General features: G+C 44.8%; 1 protein-coding gene across 1 annotated transcript; it reads left to right on the plus strand.

Moving 5' to 3' along the window:
* Nucleotides 1-1,357: 1,357 nt before the first annotated feature.
* Nucleotides 1,358-6,626, plus strand: rcor1 (REST corepressor 1). The gene is made up of 13 exons (XM_085390677.1): nucleotides 1,358-1,916; nucleotides 2,002-2,061; nucleotides 2,670-2,750; nucleotides 2,855-2,907; nucleotides 3,525-3,686; nucleotides 4,024-4,142; nucleotides 4,216-4,294; nucleotides 4,382-4,432; nucleotides 4,531-4,677; nucleotides 4,934-5,011; nucleotides 5,362-5,419; nucleotides 5,635-5,882; nucleotides 6,136-6,626. Exons 1-13 carry the CDS (start codon nucleotides 1,754-1,756, stop codon nucleotides 6,178-6,180), a joined length of 1,344 nt encoding a protein of 447 aa, XP_085246803.1. The 5' UTR covers nucleotides 1,358-1,753; the 3' UTR covers nucleotides 6,181-6,626.
* The last annotated feature ends 10,091 nt before the right edge of the window (nucleotides 6,627-16,717 follow it).

Genomic DNA, 16,717 nt, shown 5'->3' on the forward strand with positions numbered 1-16,717 from the left:
ATAACCTTCATTTTTATGGACGCACAGTGTGAGCACTCAGGTCGCATCAGAGCATCGGGTCGTATAGTGTGAGACCCTGCATCGTGACCTATGAACTTCTAACCCCTGCGAGTCAACCGTACAGTTTGAGCAGGAGCTGAATCGCGCGACTGAAAAAAATCGCACAGTGTCTGCCCAGCATAAGCCCAGCATTAGGGAGGATTCGGGGTCACCTGGTCCAGCCCTAACTATATGCTTTAGCAAAAAGGAAAGTTTGAAGCCTAATCTTAAAAGTAGAGATAGTGTCTGTCTCCTGATTCCAAACTGGAAGCTGGTTCCACAGAAGAGGGGCCTGGAGACGGGTTAATGTAGGAGGCAGGGAACCATGTTCCAGAGAGGAGGCAGTTATTATTAAATATTTAAAAAAAAAAAAAATAAATATATATATATATATATATATATATATATATATATATATATATATATATATATATATATATATATATATATATATATATATCTCAATAGGAAACCCATCAGGGCCTGGAGCCTCATGACTTTGCATGGATTTAATTCAAAGGAAAATGTGCTCTAGACTGAGAGGTGCATCAAGCCTATGAAGGAATATGAAGATTTTGAAGGAAAGTCATTCTGACAATGATTTAGACTGATAAAGAGAAGAGTAAACATTTCTACAAATATTTTAATAGCTACTGGTTTAAAAACGAGATTGCCAGAGGAATCAATACTTTGAAGGTTTCAGTTGGTGTGCTAAAAGCCTGCTTGGTTTCTCACCATAATCACAATAATAAACAGCACAGGAAGGCAATATCAGACCATCGAGCAGCTCTGACTGAAGGTTTTATCGTTGTTTCATTGACCTCTCTGATGGCTTTTTGACATTTCTTGAATCAACATCGTGAATTTGAGTTTAAAATTAACTGAGTTTGTTTTTGTGTCACGATGAACCGAGAAAGAAAGGATTCCCACCTAGATAAACTTTGACAGATTCCCGTGATACTGAATAAGATACTGAACTGTTACGGATTAAAAAAAATCAATTGGATTAAAGCAGTGAAGGGATTAAATTGACGATCCGAAAGATCAAGTGGATTGAATCTCCGTGGTAACGAGTTTAATTATCCCACGGGATATTATTGATCAATCTGTGATTTGCTGTGAATGTTTAATTTAAACATCTGACTGATTGCAGGGTGCTTGCGGAAATCGACCGCGATCATTAAAAACTGATCAATACTGCCCAGAGTACTGCTCGGTGATCTTTCGGTTATGGGTCAGCTGTGCAGAATATTGATCAGTGATCAGGGCTGTTCCGGATGTCCTGTGATGGCAGCTCTCTCTCTCTCTCTTTCTCTCTCACACACACACACACACACACCGAGCCGCCTGCACGCGCCTCTCTGATCGCTCTCGTTGGTTTGTATCAGCTGATCGGAGCGGGTTCGGCTCTGGGTCCGGCTCCGGGTCGGGATCCCTGTACGGTTCCGATCTAATCCGGCTTCGTCTGGTTTGGGCTCTTTGTTCCGGAACTTTTCGGACTCTTCGGTGAGCTGTTAGCCGTTAGCCTCTCCTAGCTGCAGCGGATCGATTCTTTCCTCGGAACCTTCCACAGCACAGTTCCTGTTTCAACCCGAACCGTTCCCCGGCTGCCCGGCCCGGACTCTCGCTCTGCTCCGGGCCGACAGGCGGCTCGGTTCGGTTAGTGGAGCGGCTGAGCTAACAAGCTAACAGTTAGCCTGAGCTAGCTGCTAGTATGCCCGCGATGCTGGAGAGGAACCCAGAGGCTTCGGGCAAGAGGAGAGGCCGAGCCCCGGGAGGAGGGCCCGTCGGCGGAAAGAGTCTGTCCGGTAATGGACCCAGTACCAACAGCTGCTGGGAAGAAGGAAGTTCAGGCTCGAGCAGCGACGACGAGCATGGTGGGTAGCCTCGATCATCGCCGCCGCTGCTGAGACTAATCTGAGTACTGTACTGAGTACTGTGTGTATGTGTGTGCGCGCGCAGGTGGAGGAGGGATGCGGGTCGGACCGCAGTACCAGGCCGTGGTTCCCGACTTTGACCCGGGTAAGATTGCGGCTGGCTCGGGAGCCTCGCAGCGGAGTAGTAGCCTCGAACAATACCAGCTGTAAAGTTCGCGGCGCTGGTTCCGGTCCCCGCGTGCCGGTTCCACCTCCACATGTGTGTCCGGCTCTGGTTCTGGGTTCGTTTGTGTTTCAGGAGCTTTTGTTTCCTTAGCAGAAGCAGCTCGATGCTCCTCCTCACAGTCAGAACATTCAACTTTAGTCACAAACTTCACGCACCGACAATATTCAATAATCAGATAACAGTCATCAATAATCGCTGCAGAATCTGACCAGATTCCTGAAAACTGGTCACAGCAACAGCTCTGAGTTAAACTTCATGTTGATCCTCACAGTGATGCTGAGTCTGAACCCTTCTTCACACAACCACCTGAAAAGTCGTACAGGTGAGCAGCTCTGCCTGCACAGGTGTGGCTGGTGGCTCTGAAGGAGCTGCTCCATTTTCAAAGTTAGTTTATTGATAAACTTCTGATCAGCTCCAGCGTTCTACCAGCACCGTTACAGCATGAATCCCTCATCGAGTTATTGAATGTGATGTGAGAACCATTCTAATTAATTAATAATCTCATTAACGTGTGTGTGTGATTCCAGATGTAGCCCGGGCGGCTCATCTCCGGGAGAACCTGGGGATGTTGGTTTGGATCCCCAACAGCTGCCTGAATCAAACACAGTGTAAGAAATGGCTCATTGACCTGAGAACATGGTGCACTGATGAGAGTCTGATGGCGTTTTGTGGGTGTTTTTTTTTTTTTTTTTTTTTTTTTTCTCTGTTGCAGTGGACGAGTACATCGCCATCGCCAAAGAGAAGCATGGCTACAACATGGAGCAGGTAATTGTTCACAACTTGGTCACTTTTTTTATTTTAATTCCTCTTGTGCCGCCATATTTAGACGTTGGTTCACGCTGCCATCCTCAGTCAGTAACAGGTGTACTTATGAACACAGTGTTATTTTGGAGGTTCAGTCGCTGCTAATCATGTGGTGCTGCCCCTTTCTCTCTCCTCTTTGGCTTCCTGCTCCTTCTCCACGTTGGACTGCAGTTGGTGAGGGGCTTGGAGAAAAAAACGTATAAATTACATCTTTAACAGGGCGCCTGCTTTAGCAGCGAACATGTGACTATCTGAGCATGTGCACAAACCGATGTCACACTCAGTGACCCGAGTGTCGGATCTGCTTTTCTTTGTTAATTCAAAGTGCTCTGCAGAACTTTGCTTCACTTTCAGGATGGTAAAATAAAGTTCAAGTTCTCTCAGGAATATCAGACAGGTGGACCTGAAGTTCCTGTGTTTTTAAACTCACTGCCTTCACGCCACTATCACATGTTCAGCTGTTAGAGGGCCTGAACACACAGGAAGTGCTCAGCGTTTGCAGGGACCGTATAGATCATCACACCAAATGTCCTTCAGTATTTACAATGTCCACATTTTACCTGTCTCACCTGTCACAGGCGCTGGGCATGCTCTTCTGGCACAAACACAACATCGAGAAGTCTCTAGCCGACCTGCCAAACTTCACTCCGTTCCCCGATGAGTGGACGGTGGAGGACCGCGTGTTGTTCGAGCAGGCCTTCAGCTTCCACGGGAAGAGCTTCCACCGCATTCAGCAGATGGTACCAGTGCTCCCAGTCCTAGTCTCTCTCTGCTCCCAGTGCTCCCAGTCATTTTCCCCCCTTTGACCAGTGCTCCCAGTCCTAGTCTCTCTCTGCTCCCAGTGCTCCCAGTCATTTTCCCCCCTTTGACCAGTGCTCTCAGTCGTAGTCTCCCTCTGTGACCAGTGCTCGCAGTCGTAGTCTCCCTCTGTGACCAGTGCTCGCAGTCGTAGTCTCCCTCTGTGACCAGTGCTCGCAGTCGTAGTCTCCCTCTGTGACCAGTGCTCGCAGTCGTAGTCTCCCTCTGTGACCAGTGCTCCCAGTTTGACCAGTAGCTCCTTGTTGTGTCTGTCTGTAGTTACCTGATAAGTCGATGCCCAGCCTGGTTCGGTTTTATTACTCTTGGAAGAAGAGTCGCAGTAAAACCAGCCTGATGGACCGCCAGACTCGGAAACACAAACGAGAGCGAGACGACAGGTGAGCAGATACCTGCGCAGGTGTGGGTGCTACCCGATTGGCCGATGAGTGTAAATATAAATGTCTGTTTCAGTGACGATGAAGTCGAGGACGGTAATGGAAATCCTCCGAGTGACTCTGAGTTGGACGTAAATAAAGAAGACAAGAAGGAGGTACAAAGTTCAGTGTTTACTTGTTTGTTTGTTTGCTTGTTTGTTTACCTGTTTGTTGCTGTTGTTTACCCGTGTGACTCTTTTCAGGTGAGCTCAGGTTCAGAGAGGTCAGAGGTGAAACCAGTTTCTGGTCTGAAGGTAAGAACACCTTAGCAACCCTCAGACCGTAGCCTGTATGTTCGTACCTGTCTGTTAGATGGGTGACGGCGGCTGCCTCTCTCTCTGTTCACCTGCAGACAGGTGGGAAGGCGTCCCAGCGGATGAAGAAGCGCCCCCCCAGAGGGATGTTTCTGAACCATCAGGACGTTGTTTCTCTGTCGTCCTCAACGCCTCAGGGACTCATCAGACAGCTCGACTCGCAGCTCGTCTCCATCAAGAGACAGGTGAGTCCATGGTCACAGAAACGCTAGAACGGGGAGGTGCAACCATCGCCAGAAATCTACAGAGGGACTGAAAATAGTCAGAGGGCTGGTCAGGTAATGGCGTTTATCGCCAATACAAACAAACCTAACCTAAACAAAAGGTCACCTGTACGAGCTGCAACAGGTAAACTGCTTCACGCCTGATCATCTGCACAGCGTGGATACCTGCATTCACCTTGATCACATTCCTGTTTCTGAGCCTCAGTCTCTGTTTCAGATTCAGACCATCAAACAGACCAACAGCGTGCTGAAGGAGAAACTCAGCTCGGGGCTGGACGAGTTCAGGCTGCCCGAGGTAACCGCGGCAACGCGATAACACAGCAACATGCCAGCGCAATACAGCAACATGGCAGCGCAATACAGCAACGCAGTACAGTAACACATAACCGCAATATAGAAATACACAAATGCAGTTCAAAAACACACAAATGCAGTACAGCACAGTGAGTGTATCCTCACTGATTTTTCTCTGTGATTTCGACGATCGATTCAGATCACTTTATTCAAACTAATAAAGTCACTGAGCGCGCTCACTGAGCATCGAAATCACAGAGAAAATCAGTGAGGATACACTCACAGCAACTGAAAGAGCGCGCTCTTTCAGTTGCTGGTGTTCCTGGATGCTAATGTTTCTTTATGTTTCAGGTGAACCAGAAGTTCAATAACCGTTGGACCACAGAGGAGCAGCTGCTCGCCGTCCAAGGTAACACCTGAAACAAGTCACCTGACAGATGTTCTCATCTTTTTAAAGCATCTGTTTATCAGCGTCAGGGTTGATTGATCAGACATGTAAAATCATAACTGGATAACCTATCAAGGTGCGGACATGTGAACTCGAGCCTTCTATGAAGGCTGCTGTCAGACTTCTCAGTCAGTGATTGGTCGATGACTGTCTCCCTCCCGTCCAATCCTACACAGCCATCAGGAAGTATGGGCGGGACTTCCAAGCCATCTCAGATGTGATTGGTAACAAGTCGGTGGTGCAGGTGAAGAACTTCCTAGTAAACTACAGACGCAGGTTTAACCTGGACGAGGTGCTGCAGGAGTGGGAGGCGGAGCACGGCATGGAGGTGGGGGCAGGAGCGAGCGAGGACGACAGGATGGAGGAGAAGATGGAGGTGTGTCCCACTGAGGAGGATGAGGTCACCGCCAAGCAGACCAAGGAGGTGAGGACACAAATCCCAGCATGCTTGGCAGCACACATACCTGTCTGGGTCATGTGACCTCCGTTTTTTACGGTTCCCGTGTCAGCTCATGCTACTCATGTGACTGATTTTGGTCTGAGTGGATGTGATGATTTTAGAGGCATTAAGGAAGTTGTACTAATGACACTGCATGACTCCAATTACATACACCTGGCCACATCTGCACTCACCTGCTCAGGTGGGACAGTCTCACTGTGTTTTTCTTCTCCTACAGGATTCGTCCTCTCCACTGAATGCCAACAAGCCTTTGGCCTCCTGAGACCTTCTGGCCCTTCCTCTTTAGATTCAGGGCTCTGCCCCTCCAGTTTCAGGCCCCGCCCCACAGGCTTTATAATGTAATTTTTTTTTATTGTATAATGTGTTTCTCTTTAATTTTCTCCGTTTTTAGATGAGGTGTGGGGTTTGTTTTATTAACCTGTCATTTACTGCTCGCTCTGGACCAATCAGACCCGTCAGTCCAAATGGGCGGAGCTTTTGTTCCTTATTTTCTGCTTTTCATGCTTTTTTTGGGTTGTTTTTTGTTTTTATTACTTCCTGTTTGGTGTGTTGGGGATAGGGTGTCAGACTGAAGCAGCCATGTTGGATGACCTTGTTCAGGAAGGAGGTGTGTCCTAACCTGATGGCATCTTTTTTGGGGGGGTTTTTTTTTTTTCTATTATTTTAGGACTTTTTAGAAAGACAATAAAACCAAAGTTGATCAGTAAAGTAATTTGTATGTTTTCTTCTTTGAGACCAAACTGAGTCCTCAGGTGATTTAAGAGAAGTGGCGCCCCCTGCTGTCTGTGTTTGTGTGCTACAGAGACAGACTGACCAGCTGTGTCTACTGATGGAAAATGAGCCAAATAGAAACGAGTCACCATAATAAGTCACAGCAGTCTCCTCAGACAGTGGAAACACTGAGGTTTCTTTTCATTATTATTGTAACAGCAGATCATAAAACATCTCAGGACGCAGAGTTAATTTTCATTAATCTGCAGCATCATAAATGAGTTTTCTAAAATAATCTCAGGATTTAAATCGGCGCGTGTGCCTGAGCCAGTCTGCTCTGCAGCTCAGTGGGGCAGACACAAACTCTATTTATCTGTAAATTAAATCAGAAACTACACTTTAATCATTTTCCTTTTCTTGGTTCAGGCTGCTGCTCTTAAAGCTCACATGGAAATTAAAATAAACACTGCAGCTTTTGTACTGCGTTGCTGTATTGCGGTTATGTGTTACTGTACTCACACTTTGCAAAACTCTGTGATGGGCCAGTTCTGGTCCCCGGGCCTTGTGTTCAATGTTCCCTCTAAGTGGCGCGTGTGCGCAATTGCGCACTGCTGGCACGGTCTCTGCGCACAGAAAATCTGTGTTGCGCACAAAAAAATAAATCTAACCTGAATTGAAATTAAAATTAATACGTTCACAATTCTGTTCTTCAGTGTGAGTCAGTGAGTGACTGGCTGCTCCCGTATGGGATCAGAACGATGCCACCTTATTCCATAGTCCAGCCAATGATGCGATTCACATTCGTATATACGCAGCTAATCAACGTGGTTGTCAGGCTATGACAGCGTCCTTATGTGCCGACACCGGTGTTTTAGTTAGCAAAGCGGCTGATGTGGAGTGAAGCCACGTTAATGACCAGAGGTGGGACCAAGTCATTGTTTTGCAAGTCTCAAGTAAGTCTCAAGTCTTTATCCTCAAGTCTCAAGTCAAGTCTCAAGTAATGTCAGGCAAGTCAGAGTCGAGTCTCAAGTCACTGGTGTAAAAGTCCGAGTCAAGTCACAAGTCTGAAACTTTGAATTTCAAGTCCTTTCGAGTCTTTAAAAAAAAACAACGAAAAAATAATGTTGCAGTTATGCTAAATGTAAATATTAGACCATGTAATTTTTTAATCTGTGTTTTTCTCAACACATGACAAAATAGTGAACTTAGAAAATATACACAAATTGTGAAATTGCACCTCTTTAAAATGCAGCTCAATTAAACCTAGCTCCAAGAATAATTTTCACCGACAGTTCTGAGATAAGCTGCATGTTATTCTTGGATGGGGTTGTAGGACCGGCTTTAAAATCGCATGACAAAAATATCATACATATTAAAAAAAACTGAATCACCAACGTAGCCTGGAAAACATTTGCTAGTTAGATGAAGTCAGCTATCTCATCTTAGCATATTTATATGCATATTTATAATCATACGGTTCTTGGAGTGAGCGCATACACTCATGAAGTTTAGTAACTTCCGGTCACTGCAACAAGCCCAGGTACAGTTTACCGACGGATGGGTGCAGGACCTTGAAATGCACCGTGTAGAACGAAAGACCGTCGTACGTATCATAAGTTTACCAGTCTCACAAATCGTCTTCATAAATACACATTCGTTAACCGTTTATTAATAGGACCTTTGAGCTCAACGGTAATTAATTAGTAGTGGAAATAATTTCTGGTACCCATCACAGAAATGTAGCAGTGACAATAATATTGGATGCTGTAATCGTACTGGGCAATTAGTGATACAAAAAACCTGTTTTATCCTGTGAATAAAAGTATATGTTTTTGTCAATGTACCATAATAACAGAAGCGAAACGCAATATTGTGTCAGGACAATTCACTATTTATGCACAATAAATAAAGGAGCATAGCGCGACAATTTCTGTTCAGCGCCAGACTTGCTTGTAACCTATATCACCAATTATGTTAAGAAAAATGACGTATTAACTACTAAAAAACACTGACCTTCGTGTAAATGCTTGGAGCAGACTAACCTGTGAGCTGGAGTGTTCTGGGACGTTATATTTGATCTTTGAATGGCTGCAATCCAGTCGCCTCTTTGTTACTTCGGAAACATGGCTCGAACAATTTCTCCTCAACGACGTAATCCGATAACAACCGATCTCTTTACCCGTCGGCTTCCCGTGGCTGTCATGCGACCGGCTATTGCAGTTAATAATACAACAGCTTCTTGACATTTTTGTGTTTCTTTTTATCGCTGTGTGACTGATTTCAATTGAAAGCCTGCGTGCGCTAGTACCGCTTGCCACGAGTTCCCAGAATCCTTTGCGGTTCTACCCGTGAATGACGTCACATTTTCAATCTCCATATAATATGCATGTTAAGTTTTATATTTGGGGTAAAATATCAAGTCTTTTCAAGTAAACCGGTTCAAGTCCAATTCAAGTCCCAAGTCATTGGTGTAAAAGTCCAAGTCAAGTCACAAGTCTTAGAACATTTTTTCAAGTCAAGTCTAAAGTCATAAAATTAATGACTCGAGTCTGACTCGAGTCCAAGTCATGTGACTCGAGTCCACACCTCTGTTAATGACAACGTGTACAACCATTGGAGATGTGAGCAGGACAGACGGAACAATTGACAGAAAAGTGTGGACTTTATACCAGTTTTTAAATTGTGTTGATCGGCCACGTAAAACCAGAGTTACGATAAAAATATCTGCAATGTTTGGTTTTCTTCCTGAATACTGTCGTTGTTTATATTTACTGCGGGAGGAAACGGTAAAAATGGCGTTTTTATAAAAATTGCGACGTTTAGCACAAATCTTGTGTAGTTAGTGTGTAGTGTAGTCAATAGTTTTGTTGTGTGTGTCAGAACAATGAGGCGACTGCTGAATGTTACAGGTGTTACAGCAGTGATACATCTGCTGTTGTCAGGCCTGCAGGTATCAGGCTGTTGTTCTCCTTCATCCCATAGTGGACAGAAATTATTTTTTGGAGTGGCACAAATAATTTGTGTGGCATCAGATTTGATGCAGAACAGCTGATTGTTCTGTAAATCGTTTGAAATGTTTATTTTAAAAAGCGCCTTGGCTGCATTTTTAGGTAAACAGCTGCAAAAAACTTTGTTTGCATAACTCAGTTACTTTTTTGAAGAAGTAACTACAGTGGCTTGCAAAAGTATTCGGCCCCCTTGAACTTTCCCACATTTTGTCACATTACAGCCAAAATCAATTTTATTGGAATTCCACGTGAAAGACCAACACAAAGTGGTGCACACGTGAGAAGTGGAACAAAAATCATACATGATTCCAAACATTTTTTACAAATAAATAACTGCAAAGTGGAGTGTGCGTAATTATTCAGCCCCCTGAGTCAATACTTTGTAGAACCACCTTTTGCTGCAGTTACAGCTGCCAGTCTTTTAGGGTCTGTCTCTACCAGCTTTGCACATCTACAGACTGAAATCTTTGTTCATTCTTCTTTGCAAAACAGCTCCAGCTCAGTCAGATTAGATGGACAGCGTTTGTGAACAGCAGTTTTCAGATCTTGCCACAGATTTTCGATTGGATTTAGATCTGGACTTTGACTGGGCCAGTCTAACACATGGATATGTTTTGTTTTAAACCATTCCATTGTTGCCCTGGCTTTATGTTTAGGGTCGTTGTCCTGCTGGAAGGTGAGCTCTGTCCCAGTCTCAAGTCTTTTGCAGACTCCAAGAGGTTTTCTTCCAAGACTGCCCTGTATTTGGCTCCATCCATCTTCCCATCAACTCTGACCAACTTCCCTGTCCCTGCTGAAGAGAAGCACCCCCAGAGCATGATGCTGCCACCCCCATATCTGACAGTGGGGATGGTGTGTTCAGAGTCATGTGCAGTGTTAGTTTTCTGCCACACATAGCGTTTTGCATTATGGCCAAAAAGTTCCATTTTGGTCTCATCTGACCAGAGCACCTTCTTCCACATGTTTGCTGTGTCCCCCACATGGCTTGTGGCAAACTGCAAATGGGACTTCTTATGGTTTGCTGTTAACAGTAGGGCTGCCACGATTCGTCGACTAGTCATGATTACGTCGACTATCAAAATCGTCGACGACTGATTTAACAGTCGACGTGTCGTTTGAAGCTTTGTAAGATCCCAAAAGACGCAGGAATAAGTAGTAGGTTTTAAGAGTGTAATAACGGACTGAAACAGAAGATGGTAGCACTGCATGTACAAGGATGCCAGCTGCCATTAAACCCCGAAGAAGAAGCTGTGTCCCAGAATTCATAGCGCGGCCCTGCTCAGTTTCCAACAATGGCAGCAGCTAGTTAGTTTTAATGTTACTCTTATTATTCTTTCTGGGTCACAAAATAAACGTTTAACATATGTTCAGGCGAGAATGTAGCTGTGTAAACCTCAAATACCTGCTCAGTTTATCAAGACACCACATATTTTCAAAAGCGCTCCGACCTTTTCAGAGACGTCTGTTACCCACTAGCTTGATAGCGAGCCGGGGCAAGGCTCACTAGAGCCGTGAGAACACCGGACTCCTGGCTAATCGTTTTCAAACCCACCGCAGTCTTTCACTACTCAGGTTAAACATGATATATAAGATAAGATAAGATAAAACTTTATTAATCCCTCGGGTGGGTTCCTCTGGGAAATTCGGTTTCCAAAAGCACAGCACCGACAGAAGTTACAGAGTTACAGAATATTATATATATATATACACACACATATATAAATACAGAGACAAATATAAATAAAATATATGAAGGGGATAAATAGAATAAATAGGAATAAAAATAAAAATACAAGTGAATTGCACATTTCAAGTATTGAGGTCTATTGCACCATTGACTATTAACAAAAGTATTGCACTAAAGGTATTGCACAGTGAAGTGAAGAGGCACTACAGCTTAGTTGTTCCCCCCTCCTTTGTCCTCCTGTTTCCCCTCCCTCTCCCTTCCAGAGAGGAGTTAAACAGTCTGATGGCGTGTGGGACAAAGGAGTTTTTAAGTCTGTTAGTTCTTGTCTTGGGGAGAAGCAACCTGTCACTGAACAGACTCTTCTGGTTGTTAATGGCCGTGTGCAGAGGATGCCCAGCATTGTTCATAATGTCCAGCAGTTTTTTTAGTGTCCTTTTCTCTGCCACTGTCACCAGAGTGTCCAGGTTCATGCCGACCACAGAGCTAGCCTTCCTGATCAGTTTCTCCAGCCTGGATGAGTCCCTCTTTGCTGTGCTGCTCCCCCAGCACACCACAGCATAGAAAAGTACTCCAGCAACCACTGACTGGTAAAACATCCTCAGGAGCTTCCTGCAGATGTTAAAAGACCTCAGCCTCCTGAGGAAGTACAGTCGGCTTTGGGATTTTTTATACAGGTGCTCTGTGTTGCATGACCAGTCCAGTTTATTGTCCACCCACAGCCCGAGGTACTTGTACTTGTTGACCACCTCCACCTCCTCCCCCTCTATCTGAACCGGCAGTGGACCTTCTCTGGACCTCCCGAAGTCCACAACCAGTTCCTTAGTCTTTGAGGTGTTGAGTTGCAGGTGGTTTGTGTGACTCCATGCGACAAAGTCCCTCACCAGACTTCTGTACTCGTCTTCCTGATCATCCCAGATACACCCCATGATGGCTGTGTCATGTGCAAACTTCTGAATATGGCATAATTCAGAGTTGTAGCAGAAGTCAGAGGTGTACAGGGTGAAGAGAAGAGGGGACAGCACAGTTCCCTGTGGTGCTCCTGTGCTGCTGACCACAGTGTCCGACGTGATGTCCTTCAGCCTGACGTACTGTGGTCTGTCGGTGAGGTAGTCGGAGATCCAAGCCACCAGGCAGGGGTCCACCTCCATCCTGTTCAGTTTTTCCTGAAGCATACAGGGCCGGATGGTATTAAAGGCACTGGAAAAGTCAAGAAACAGGATCCTGACCGTGCCTTTTCCCCCATCCAGGTGTGAGTGGGCTCTGTGTAGGATGGCATCCTCCACTCCGACACCCGCCTTGTATGCAAACTGTAGTGGGTCCTGGGCATGTTGTACCTGTGGTCGGAGGAGGTTGAGGAAGAGCCGCTCTAGAGTCTTCATAAGATGTGACGTCAGTGCCACCGGTCGGAAGTCATTCAGCTCATTGGGCCGGTTCCTTTTGGGGACCGGGACGATGCAGGATGTCTTCCATAGGGCGGGGACTCTCTCCAGTCGCAGACTGAGGTTGAAGACTCGTTGTAGCGGCTCCCCAAGTTCAGCAGCACATGCCTTTAGCATCCTAGGACACACCTTGTCTGGGCCTGCTGCCTTTCTGGGGCGAAGCTTCCTCAGTTGTCTCCTGACCTGATCCACTGTGACACGGGGAGATGTTTGGGAGGAGGGGGATGGAGAAGATGTCTTGCTGCTGAGAGAGGGATTGGAGGAGGGGGGTGTCTTAGTGTCAGGAAGGGGGGGAAGCGAGGGAGGTAGGAGAGTGGGGAGAGGACTCTGTAGTAAAGGTGAGGGTGGGGGGGTTGTGGGCTGGTCAAACCTGTTGAAGAAGTTGTTGAGTTCGTTTGCCTTCTCCACAGTCCCCCCCACTGTGCTTTTCTTGGTGTTGTGGCCTGTGATGGTTTTCACACCATTCCAGACCTCCCTCATATTGTTCCTCTCCAACTTCTGCTCCACCTTCCTCCTGTAGGTGTCCTTTGCTTCCCTCAGGCAGCGTTTCACCTCCTGCTGTGCTGCTTTCATCTCCTCTTTCACTTTGCTCCTGAAAGCCTTCTTCTTCATGTTGAGGACAGCTTTGACTTCCTGTGTTACCCACGGTTTGTTATTAGGATAACACCGTACCGTCTTAGCAGGGGCGACCGTGTCCACACAAAAGTTGAGGTAGTCTGTAAGACTATGTCTTCACCATGTGGGCTCAGAAGCACATCCCAGTCTGTGGTGTCATAGCAGTCTCTGAGAGCATCCTCCTTTTCTGGGGTCCATCTCCGGATGGAGCGCGTTGTGACAGGCTGCCTTTGGACGAGGGGTGTGTATTGTGGCTGTAGGTAAACCAGGTTGTGGTCTGACTTCCCTAGTGGGGGGTGGCTCTGTATGCATCTCTCACATTGGCATACAGTAGGTCAATTGTCCTGTTGCTCCTTGTGGGACAATTCACAAACTGGTGAAAAGCAGCCAGAGTAGAATCCAGTGTGGCATGATTAAAGTCTCCAGATATAATAATGAAAGCCTCGGGGTTTAAGTCACTTAGATAACTTAAAATGTTATTGTTTGTCTTTTTTCAGTGTTTTATTTGTTCCTGAGTAAATCGGTTTGGCTGAGGTTAAAGTTATAGCTTTTACACAGCTGAATAAACGTCAAGCAGACAGCTGATTATCAGAAGTGTGAGATGCTCCAGAATTTACTCCGGTGTCCTGTTATATTTTAGATAGCAAGGAGTTTATTAAACTTCACCAAAACAATCTGCATTTCATTAAAATTTAATAAACTATCATCTTGTCTTTATTTTTAGTTAGCACATACCTTAAACACTTAAAGCTGTAAGCTAATGATAGCTATATAAGAGCAGATGCTGCTGGTGCAATAAGCTGTAGTTTTACGTCCAATGGATGATGATCTGATTAGTCGACTAATCGCAAAAATAATCGGTGACTAGTCGACTATCAAAATAATCGTTTGTGGCAGCCCTAGTTAACAATGGCTTTCTTCTTGCCACTCTTCCATAAAGGCCAAATTTGTGCAGTGCACGACTAATAGTTGTCCTATGGACAGATTCCCCCACCTGAGCTGTAGATCTCTACAGCTCGTCCAGAGTCACCATGGGCCTCTTGGCTGCATTTCTGATCAGCGTTCTCCTTGTTCGGCCTGTGAGTTTAGGTGGACGGCCTTGTCTTGGTAGGTTTACAGTTGTGCCATACTCCTTCCATTTCTGAATGATGGCTTGAACAGTGCTCCGTGGGATGTTCAAGGCTTGGGAAATCTTATTGTAGCCTAAGCATGCTTTAAATTTTTCAATAACTTTATCCCTGACCTGTCTGGTGTGTTCTTTGGACTTCATGGTGTTGTTCCTCCTAGAGCAGGGTGATATGACCAAAAATATTTATCACGATATATATTTGAAAATTTGCGATAACGATATAATTGACACTAGACAAAATACTTTACAACTCCACAACTTTATTAGTGCAAAAAACCCCATCAATGTATTTTCACTTAAACAAGCAGCTGTTTTTTATGTGCATTAAAGTTATATAAAAATGTAACACTGCAAATTCCTTGCTGACAGTTTAACCAAAAGGCATTTCCAGTGGAAACTGGCCGACATATCCTCAGCATAACCATGTATACTGTGTGAATTTTCTGAAGAAACTGCAGTGTAAATGCTTGAATCTGAATGTATGCACTGAAATGAATTAATGACTGAATATTAAGCTAAAAATGTTGAATGAGCTGGAAAATACAGAGTACCTGGAAACAAAAGTGCAGAACTTTTGAAAGTTGATGTTCACAAAGAAGAAGTTGGAAAATAGCTGAAAATGTTTAAAATGTAAATTAGAAAAACCTAAGAAATGAGAAAAGGAAATTTATCTGAATGAATATTAAAATGTCATATTCTTTGAATCACTGAATGACTAAAATGTGGTCCCTCCACTTGGATCCACACAGTTTTATAGGTTTACATCTCTGAGCTTTGAAAGACACGGTGTTGGAAAGAGAACAACGATGGCAACGTTTTGAGGGTAAAATGATGGCTGTAGAGCAAACTCTGTGGACACAGCAGCAGTTGAAAGAGAAGTGTTTAAGATGAATCTTGGCAGAGTGAGAGAGAGCTCGTTAAGCAGGCAGGTGTGAGCCTAGTTGCTATAGTGACTGCACCCAATGGCTCCATACACACGCACACAGACATGCACCTCACTCTGCTGCTTAAAATGAACAGAAAACTCTGCCCAAAACAAATCGTTCCCAAATGAAAAGTACAAGTCGTATTGACAAAATTATTTCACGGTGTGCACCAGCAATGTCCAGTCTACCAAATTCTCAGTTTTCATGCTTGTGGAGTTCGGGGCGATCGTGGCTCAAGAGTTGGGAGTTTGCCTGGTAATCGGAAGGTTGCCGGTTCGAGCCCCAGCTCGGACAGTCTCGGTCGTTGTGTCCTTGGGCAAGACACTTCACCTACCACCTACTGGTGTGGGCCAGAAGGGCCGATGGCGCCATATGGCAGCCTCACTTCTGTCAGTCTGCCCCAGGGCGGCTGTGGCTACAACTGTAGCTGCCTCCACCAGTGTGTGAATGGGTGGATGACTGGGTGTGTAAAGCGCCTTGGGGTCCCTAGGGGGGAAGAGTAAAAGCGCTATACAAATACAGGCCATTTACCATTTATTATATGGACGTGGTGACAGTGTAAAGACAGCCTGTGCTTCTGATTTTCAGACAAAGTTTCTGAGCCCTTTTAACATTAGAGTCTATGGAAGAGTTGGAGGGAGAAGGCTGTGCATTGGTGACATTTATGAAAGAACCATAACACCTATTACAATAATAAACACATTGGATGAAAGAAGACAGCAATGGCTACGTTTTGAGGGTAAAATCATACCTGTAGAGCAAACGCTGCGGACACAGCAGCAGTTTTAAGAAAAGATTTTACGATTAATTCCCCCCTCCTCTCACTCTAGCAGTTGAGCTGTCTCACTCTAGCCCCAACATTCCGTCCCATACACACCCATTATAAACTCTGAAACGGCTGAAAAAAAGCATGAAACTTAAACTGGAACTGAAGAAAAAGTATAATAGATATTGAAAAGATAAATACAAGTTGAATAGTCTTGGCTTCGTTTTAAAGTTTGAATGGAGGCCCTACGTCAATGTATGTGGAAGTAGATACAGTTTAAAGAGGAGTAAGTTGAATGAAAATTTAAAGGGTCTCTCCATTGAAATACATGGGAAATTTTTGTTGAAAAAAGTTGAATAACTTTAAAAATATAAATGAGAAAAATACAAGCACACATGTCCAAAAGAAGAGGAATCTAACGGTGTTTGAATGGTTTTTCTAAGTTGAACGGTTTTGAAGGAGATAGTCCAAAAAATATACGGAATGTGAAAAAATAATAATAAAGAATAGAAGAACAA

This window comes from Rhamphochromis longiceps, linkage group LG19, assembly GCF_057381845.1.
Source record: "Rhamphochromis longiceps isolate RC_006_pf linkage group LG19, R_longiceps_female_GT1.1, whole genome shotgun sequence".
Taxonomy (NCBI): Eukaryota; Metazoa; Chordata; class Actinopteri; order Cichliformes; family Cichlidae; genus Rhamphochromis; species Rhamphochromis longiceps.